General features: G+C 50.8%; 1 protein-coding gene across 2 annotated transcripts; it reads left to right on the forward strand.

Moving 5' to 3' along the window:
• Positions 1–8585, forward strand: lonrf2 (LON peptidase N-terminal domain and ring finger 2). 2 transcript variants are annotated; one of them, XM_057043278.1, is made up of 12 exons: positions 1–1638; positions 3818–3936; positions 4018–4140; positions 4225–4380; positions 4483–4693; positions 4888–4987; positions 5100–5214; positions 5290–5411; positions 5496–5682; positions 5772–5906; positions 6012–6161; positions 6272–8585. In XM_057043278.1, the coding sequence occupies exons 1-12, from the start codon at positions 918–920 to the stop codon at positions 6428–6430; spliced, it is 2298 nt and encodes a 765-aa protein (XP_056899258.1). In that variant the 5' UTR covers positions 1–917; the 3' UTR covers positions 6431–8585. The 2 variants fall into 2 exon arrangements, with proteins under 2 accessions (XP_056899258.1, XP_056899332.1); XM_057043352.1 differs by having other exon boundaries at positions 1509–1638; positions 3757–3936.
• Positions 8586–9016: the final 431 nt, after the last annotated feature.

Here is a 9016-nt window from a genome sequence, read left to right on the forward strand (position 1 = left end):
GAATCTAAAGGGGGAACAACCTCTAGCTCCCGGAGCTAGCTGGCTAGCGACCAAGAGGGAGTACCCCTGTGTTTATATTTGTTTTCCTTAGAAGAGGAAATTACTCCTGGATTCGTCCATTTCATGCGAGGTTTGAAACGTCGTGCCGATAAGAATTCGTTTGCGGACGAGCAAAAGCCGATTCGGTGTTAGCTACCAGGTCTAACATTAGCTAATGTTAGCTAATGGTCTTACTGCACCGGGGTCTCTTGCATAAAAATTACAGCCGCGATCACTCGGGGTTTGTCAGACAAAATTGCCAAGACAAAAATCATCTACCTTTAGTGTCGCGTATTATAAATCGTTCTGAAACGTCAAATTGACTTTAGTTTGGCCGGCTGCAGTATCTTAGAATATAATCTCATTTGCTGAGCACCGAGGACTTTGCCCAGTAGCTGTCCGCTTTACATGCTATAGTGTCACCGAGTATTCCTCTTAAACCAAAGTTAGTTTTTGTAGCAGCGAGTTTTCCTTTTTGAAAACAAACTGTTTGTTTTTATTGACACGAGGGCAGTAAATTCCTCTCTTATCAGACGCGGCCGGTGGTGGCACCGAAAGCGCGTCCCATCGCGGCGTAATTGGCCCGGCAGCGCTCGCCAGCTGTTGGAGGGACTTTGACACGGGCCGGCGATGTTACATAGGTGCCCTATTTTATCGAGGTTGAGGTCATGACTCAGAACCGGTCCTAACCTACTTCCGATGGCCACTATCGAGGTGGTGATACAACCGGCTGGTCGGGTCGAGAGCAAATGCTAATGATGTTATGGTTATGATGGTTATGATGTTCGAGCACCGAGGGAAGTTACGTCTGCTTTCGCCAGACTCTTATTAACTAGCTTCGCTCCGAAGTTTATTATAGTTCCCATTCGGTGACGGGGATGGAGACGGAGGTTCGAGCTCACCAGGGCGAGCTCTTCGTCCACCCTCTCTCCGACCCGAAGGCTGCGGGCATCTGTCCCGAAATGCTGGAGGTGGCAGAGGAAGCCTGCCGGGCTGGGGACTTTAACCTGGCTGTGGAGATCTACAGCTCCCAGCTCGCTGACCTCCACCAACCTGACAGGGGCTTGTGTCTGAGGAAGGCCGACTCCCTGGCCCGTGCCGGGCGGATATCCGAGGCGCTCGACGCGTACTGCTCTGCGGCTCGCCTGTGCAGGCTGCGCCCGGAGGAGCTGCCCTTCCTGGTGGAAACCATCGCCCGGACCCTCCGTGAGAAAGAACTGGGGGGGTTGAACGGACACGGCAGCAACGAGGAGGACGGGACCGCCGTGGACGGGGACGAGGAGCCGCTGGATCTGTTTTCGTGCCGCCTGTGCAGAAGCCTCCTGTACGAGCCCACCACGGTGGAGTGCGGACACACGTTCTGCAAGCGGTGCTTGGAGGACAACCCCGCCGAGGACTGCAGCAGCTGCAGGCAGAAGCTGAATAAAATAGACGCTCTGCCCAACGGACGGAGGCTGAACGTTGTTCTCGGCGGCTTGCTGGATAAACTTTTCGGGTCCGAGAGCAAAGGCAGGAAGTTTTGGATCGAAGGGGAGGTTTTGTGGAAAAAACAGAATCTCCCCGCCGCTCTGGAGAAGCTGAACGCCGCTGTTGACCTAGGTAAGAGGAACCTCTTTACATATATTTGTGTTTAACATCAGGTATTTTTTGAAGTTGATGAGTTCCAGACAGGTGACCTATATTTCGGCACTGTAGTTGTACCGTGTCACCGATAGGGGGCGCCACTCCCGTCTGAGGTCAGACCGTTATATGATGCCCCACACCTCATTACCTAACCAGCACATTTACCCCTCCCCCCGGAGCCACATAGTATTTATATCTTCAGAATATCGTCTAAATAGGTAACCTGAAGCAGTGGGGGTGTGTGTGTATCTTATTCTCTATACTTATTAAATATTTACATAATGTTTACATAATGAAGAAATTGGTGACACCGTCTAGAGTGTTGGCCCCTCCCCCCTCTGCCGCTGTTTCATAACCTGCCTTTGTCCACCGTTGAATAACATTTAGAGGTGAAAGGGCAATAAATTTGCCGCTGAATTCCCTAACAGCCGCGATGACGCGACGCGTCCCTGTTTAACGCTTCGGCGTTATTTTTTAAAAACCCAAGGACTCACGCCGGGTTCCGGAATTTGGAGGGAGAAGCGTGAATGTTGTCAGATATGAATCTCCACGGCTCAATATTGACGCACGCGGCTGCTAAAGAACAGACAGCACAGCAGATGCCTCCACGCCGCGTCGCTGCCAGCTGGTGTTGGTGCTACACGTGCAGCACGAGGCCTTCTGGTGTCTCCAGCCTGCTTCGGGTTTGTCCATTTTCAGTCCCACGCTGTACGGCGCCCGCCGGCATATGCACGCCGTAGGGTCGTCCAACACGTTAACAGATAACGGCGTTTCGGAGGCTGCTTTGGCGTTCCGAGGGTGGTGTTCACTCTTGGAAATCTCTGGTACGTGAACAAATCCACAGCTAAATATGCAGATGTAGCTGCTCACATGGACGCTTCCGCTGCAGTGGTCACATGACCGGTTTCTGAGAGCAGAACCTGCCGTAGTGTTCCGTCAGCATCCAAGCAGGAGCCTCAGTCGCTCTGAAATACATCCCATCACACCAATAAATCACTGAAAACTGCTGCTGCCGTATCAGACCAACATTTCATCCAGAACATATTGTAATTATTTGCCACGTAAAGAAAAATAAAGGGTAATTATTTGTGTAATTCCAAGGCTTTCACAATGCTGGGAGTAGTGTGACTGCAGGTAAATGGAATTCCCATTTTCCTCCAGGAATCCCTGCAGTCAGACTGTCCCGAGAGTGGGGAAACGTGCACAGTAGAGGGTGTGTGGGTCCTGCTGCGGGTGTCCGGGTCTCGTCTGACCCAGCTCGGGCAGCTTCTTCACCTTCTGCTCAGTTGGGTTGGATGAAACGTTCTGTTTTCTGAACTCGTGTCACTAAATCTTCAGTTCTGCATTCAGAGGCTCTGGAGTCCCTTTACCTCCACTCCACTCGGTCACATGACCGCACCCGCCAGCTCGCTGTTGTCTCGGATTCATGATGCCATTTATTATTATACACTCCTGTAAAAGAGCTGTTGGTAAATCAATAATCTCCAACAAAGTTACATACGGGAAAACAGGAGCTTATTGTTATCTGCTGTCCAGAAATGCCCACTTAGTGTTATTACTTTCACGTTTAGGTGCTCTAAAAGTCACGTGTAGCTACGACTGTAACTGATAAAATACAAATATAACTGACTGTATTCAATCATGTGGCTAACAATGTGAATGTTGCCCACGAGAGCCACAAGCCCAGTGATCCGTAGGTGCTGGTTTATGACGTACATCCCAGCAAAAATATCCCCTCGATGATGACATTTCTTCACACGTCAGAAAAGTTATCTGATCAGCTCCAAGTTTGAGAAAAGCAAACGAAAACGGGGGTTTAAGGTGTTGAGCTCCACGCTGAAAAGTCGCCCTTTAGGAGTTCGGTCAAATGAGACCTTTATGGAGCGCGTCCGCACAAAGCTGAAGCAAAAATACCCCCGGATATTTAGCTGTTAGTAGGCCACAAAGAGAGCACGCTGCCCTCAAGTTGTGTAACTAAACAAGTTGGGACTTGACTTCTGACATTGTTAATTATGGCAGCGCAGGTTACATGGCTTTCTCTTGTATAAAGTAGGCTTTGGGTCACGTGTTACGTTGATGCCCTACTTATGCCAGACCTAGAACAAAAGCCTCGGAGCTGCCCGCTGACGCTGTGGCGTTTCTTTGTGGTCAACAGTGCCCTCTTCAGGCAGGCTGCTGTGCCAGCGGGCCGAGTTGAACATGGAGATGAAGAACTTCGGCCTGGCGGTGCGGGATGCCAGCAGCCTCTGCAGAATGAAGCCCTTCTGGACCAAGGTGAGGGACATTCTGCAAGACGCTTTCACGCAGCCTTTATTCTCACTGGCGTTCAACACGGAAACTCCTGTCGTGTTTTAGGCTCATTATTTGAGAGCCACGGCGTTGAGGAAAGCCGACCGGAACGATGAAGCCTTCCAGGAATTCCTCATGTGTGCGGCGCTGAAGCCAGACTGGTCCAAAGTCAAACTAGAGGCTCAGAAGGTGAGAGAAAGGGTTCCCAAAATGACCGGGTCCCTGCGCTTGATGTGTCCTTTGTCATCGACCTTGTTCTGCTTCGTCCTGCAGGTCCTCAGCGAACTCTTCTCCTCCGTGTTTGAGAATGAGGAGATGCCGACCCCGCTGCACCCGCTGCAGGGGGGGTTGACTGACCGCCTCATTAAACCTGCTGCCTTGCTCAGGTCCCTGAGCCCGCTGACGCAGAGATCTGGGTCCTCATCGCAGGTTCGTGCCGCCCAAATCATTCTCTTTTTGGTCGGAGATCCACCCAACGCGCCACCAAACCTCCAAACTCCAAACCTCATATTTCGTATTGTCTCCGTCTAGGCCTCAGAGTTCAGCGTGACGGCTGAGTCTTCCTCCAAACTGTCTTCCCCGAGTCCCAGTAACTCAGACGCCTCTGCTGGGGACGAAAGCACCAAGACCCGCAACAGCATCCTCGCCGCTCTACCGCTGCCCCCTGGCGGCGTCAAGAGGAAGTACAGCGGAGATGGGCCCTCGGCGACGTTAAATCCTCCTTCCAAAGTGCACAAATCCGGTATGAGAATTGTTTTACATGGAAGAACTATTAGAGCAGATTATCCTTTTGAGCACTGGACCAGTTAGCTGCATTTCCTGTTCCAGAGCTTGTGCATAGTTAATTTCACCTCAGGCTTCATTCCACTGTACAAATCATTTAAACCTGCATAGAGACACTTTTTGTGTGCGCTGATGATGGGATCTTCTGTGCAGACGAGATGAGCAGCGTCCAAAAGGCCACAGTGGGTTGCACGAGGGTGGTCCCTACTAATCTGCTGGACAGTGCAGACCTGGAGTGCTCTCTGTGCATGAGGTGACCAACCGCACGCCGCCCAACACCATGTTCACACGTGACTTCACCAATGTCAACATCAGCTCGGTCCCTTCTTGCAGTTTTAGCGTTTGAATTGTTGTTTCTGCTCCAGATTGTTCTATGAGCCTGTGGCCACACCCTGCGGTCACACCTTCTGCCTCAAGTGTCTAGAGCGCTGCATGGACCACAACCCCAACTGCCCCCTGTGCAAAGAGAACCTGTCTGAGGTGCGTAGGTCCACCCAGGGCGTTTTACAGGCCAGCCAGTGTGGCATCTGTGCAATAATCCACATGTCATTGCAGTATCTGGCCACTAGAGGCTACAGCAAGACCCTGCTGATGGAAGAAGTCCTGCAGCGCTTTCTAGCAGAAGAGCTGGCAGAGAGGAAGAAAATCCACGAGGAGGAGATGAAGGAGCTTTCCAAGTCAGTTGTCATTCTCCACCTGATGGTGACGCAGTATCTTCCGAACGTTCCTAACGTGATCCGGCTCGTCTCTGTCGTCCACAGCCTAAACCAAGAAGTGCCCATCTTTGTGTGCACCATGGCCTTCCCCACCATCCCCTGCCCGCTGCACGTGTTCGAGCCGCGCTACCGCCTCATGATCCGCCGCTCCATGGAGACGGGCACCAAGCAGTTCGGCATGTGCATCGCCGACGACCTCAAAGGCTTCGCTGACTACGGCTGCATGCTTCAGGTGGGCGCGCGTGTCCCGAGGAGAATGCGGGTGCTATTTCCAGGCTTTCCTCTCTCGGAGCACAAATATTGATCTGGACTTCTTTTAAGGTGCGAGATGTGAAGTTTTTCCCCGACGGCCGTTCGGTTGTGGACACCATCGGCGTGTCGAGGTTCAAGGTTCTCAGCCACGGCCAGCGAGACGGCTACCACACCGCCAAGATCGAATACCTGGAGGACAGAAGGGTACGAGGACCGTCCGGGCTCATGTCGGATGATTCAAAGCCTTTTTTTTTTTTAGAGTGGATCGATGGAGAGCGCTGCCTTAAAATCTAATCTCTGCACAATCAGGTGGAGGCCGAGGAGCTGGTGGAGCTTCTGAAGATGCACGACTCCGTGTACGAGCAAGCCAGCGGCTGGTTCACCTCCCTGAAAGACAACATGAAGAGCCAGATCCTCAGCCACTTTGGACACCTTCCCAGTAAAGACTCGGACCCGCAGGTGGGTCCAGATGGGTCTCGACTCGTATCTAGACGAGAGACTCGTCCGCTTCTTCTCGTGGTTTAAAGTTGTAGCGGGCTAATCGCTCCTGTGTCCGTGTCCTCCTGCAGGCCACTCCCAGCGGTCCCGCCTGGTGCTGGTGGCTTCTCGCCGTTCTTCCATTGGAAAATCGTGCGCAGCTCACCATCCTCGCTATGACCTCACTCAAAGACCGCCTCATCGCCATCCGCAGAGTGCTCATCTTTGTCACGCGGAAGAGGCCGCGGTGATGGCGCGGCGGTGATGGCGCCATCGGGCGTCGGCTCATCTGACTGATTGACTGAGAGGCTCGTCCTCACGTGCGCTCACTCCATCGCGTTCATCAGCTCCTTCCTGTCTCTTTGGTTCTCTAAACACAACTGTTTACATTTTTTTTTGACCGAGAGAATTCCCACTTTCGTACCTGTCCATCCCTTATTTCGGCATTACCCCCCCCCTCCCCCCCCCCCCCCCCCCCCCCCCCCTCCCTCCAGGCCACTTCTCAAACGGAAGCTTCGGCACCTGGTTGAACAGATGACCTCCGAGGCTGTGACACCTCTGTTCACCCGGTAACCCCGATTGTTTTATTGTCAGAGGAGGAGAGAGCTGCTACTGGATAAGTGCCCCCCCCCCCCCCCTTCCCCCCCCACACACACAACAACAGTCAAATCTCAAAAGTCTCATAAATATGAAGCAAAAACACAGCGCAACTCGCAAAAGTGAATGTATTCATCTGTGGCAGTTTCTTTTTTGGTTTCTTCCTCTCGACTACATTTGCGGCGCCCTCACGGTGGCGGCGCCCTCACGGTGGCGGCGCCCTCACGGTGGCGGCGCCCTCACGGTGGCGGCGCCCTCACGGTGGCGGCGCCCTCACGGTGGCGGCGCCCTCACGTTGGCGGCGCCCTCACGGTGGCGGCGCCCTCACGGTGGCGGCGCCCTCACGTTGGCGGCGCCCTCACGGTGGCGGCGCCCTCACGGTGGCGGCGCCCTCACGGTGGCTGCCCCCGCACAGGCATACCTCATTCTGACGGGAGCGACCGGTACCATTGGACTCGTGGCGTTTAGCTGGGATTCAGATCGCAAAGCTAATTCAAGAGACGCTGAGAACAGGCGCAACTCCACAAAAAAAACATGGTCTTGCTTTAAATTAAGATTTAATATAATAACGTTAGCGTGTAGATGGAATTAGAGACATGCAGATGTACACAATCTGGAACTTCTTTGTCCTATTGTAGCATATCTCTGGGACAACACAAACTTAGCTATAAGGGTTGGTTGTGTATATTTTTTAATGATTTTGGTTCTTTTTGCTATGTCCTTAAGTATAAGTGTATGGTGAAACATTAAGTTGGGTCAATTCCATGTATATCAATGTGACCCGGAGGCCTTGGTAGATTTATTTAAAGGACATGTCATTGTCTCTCGTGCTCTGTCAGTATTCACATGCACACTAATACAGCTGTTGTACTTCAGACAGCCTCGCCTAGTTTAAGAATGCAGAATTGTTTTGTTCCCCAGCCTATCTGGCACAACACACTGCGTCCAGCCTAAAACACCGGAGAGAACAGTAATAATCCAAAATAATCCAAAATATGATATGAAAGTGGAGCTAGTATCCACACAAGAGCAGTAAAGCCCTCATGAAACAGCTGTCCAACTATACCAGCTCAGAATATGCTGTTGGAGATTCAGCCTGGCTGGGCTGGAAACACTCGATGAAATCTTTAGGATCAATCCAGAACCATTATAGCACCTTTATAAAGACTAAATCTGGGGAAGTGTCAATGGCTGAAATGCAACATCCAGAACTGATCTGACGGGCTGTATATCATCATCGAGTCAGAGCTTTCCCTGACTAAGGTGGTAAAATCTTTAATAGATACGAAGAAGAGCGTCCCCACATCCACACTGAGGTCCAGATTTTGTCCCAGAACTGAGTCTTTGGTTGTTCCGGGTGTAAATGTTGCACGTGTTCCTAAAAATATGAGTGTCTGCAACCAAATCGAAATGTTGAAGCTTGTAAGGAAGAAAGACATGAATATTTCATCCAGCAGTCATTACAAATCACGCACAAAACGGCCCCTTCGTTGTGGGAACGTGCACAGAATCCGCAGCAGACACGTGACAGTGTCCGATAACCCGGCGCGTTCTGTTGGTCACATTGATAATGTTTGTGTCGAACTTTGTGATTGATAGTTTACCCATCTGTTGTCTGTATTGGAAACCTTGGTCGAACTTAATTGATTGTGTGCGTGTGGATGCGCAACATGACAAAAATTCTCTTCCTTCCAAATGTTTGTGGCTCCACCAGGGCTGGGGGGTTCACAATGTGCTGCATTCCCTGGTATATTTGTAAAGGGAGATCTTATAACTATTTTTTATTGCAAATAAAGGAAAAATGTTAAATCTGTGTGTCTGTTAATTTGTAGCAAGGAAAATTGTATAACATGTACAGCTTAATATCGTGTTCTCTGGGCAAGTGACATAAAATTTAACACATTTTCAAATAAATAAACGGTGTAGTGACGCTGTATGACCAGATGGGGGCAGTGTCGACCACATTATTAACAGACATGTTATTAGGACTGAAATTCAGTTTTTGTGCCAACATGTAAATTTTCATTCCCAATTGACGGCCCAAAATTTATTGTGATTCTGGACTATGCTTAAACTTGCAGTTAACCATCTTTCTTAGGCTTTCTTAGGTAATAACGCTGCAGGAAAAGCATGCAGTCGCATGATGCCGTGGAAAAGAAAATAGAATCACATCAAACGGAACTTAGAGGATCACAAACGTGCTGTGGGTTCATGTGAAGCCATGAATGGAACAGTGTCCT

Source organism: Takifugu flavidus, chromosome 1 (assembly GCF_003711565.1).
Source record: "Takifugu flavidus isolate HTHZ2018 chromosome 1, ASM371156v2, whole genome shotgun sequence".
NCBI lineage: Eukaryota > Metazoa > Chordata > Actinopteri > Tetraodontiformes > Tetraodontidae > Takifugu > Takifugu flavidus.

Bases quoted from the DNA above. Each gene is read 5' to 3' on its own strand.
- lonrf2 (XM_057043278.1), top strand. From the start codon at position 918: ATGGAGACGGAGGTTCGAGCTCACCAGGGCGAGCTCTTCGTCCACCCT. The intron at 4,141-4,224 runs GTGAGAGAAAGG...TTCGTCCTGCAG, and splicing joins TCAAACTAGAGGCTCAGAAG to GTCCTCAGCGAACTCTTCTC. The intron at 6,162-6,271 runs GTGGGTCCAGAT...GTCCTCCTGCAG, and splicing joins GTAAAGACTCGGACCCGCAG to GCCACTCCCAGCGGTCCCGC.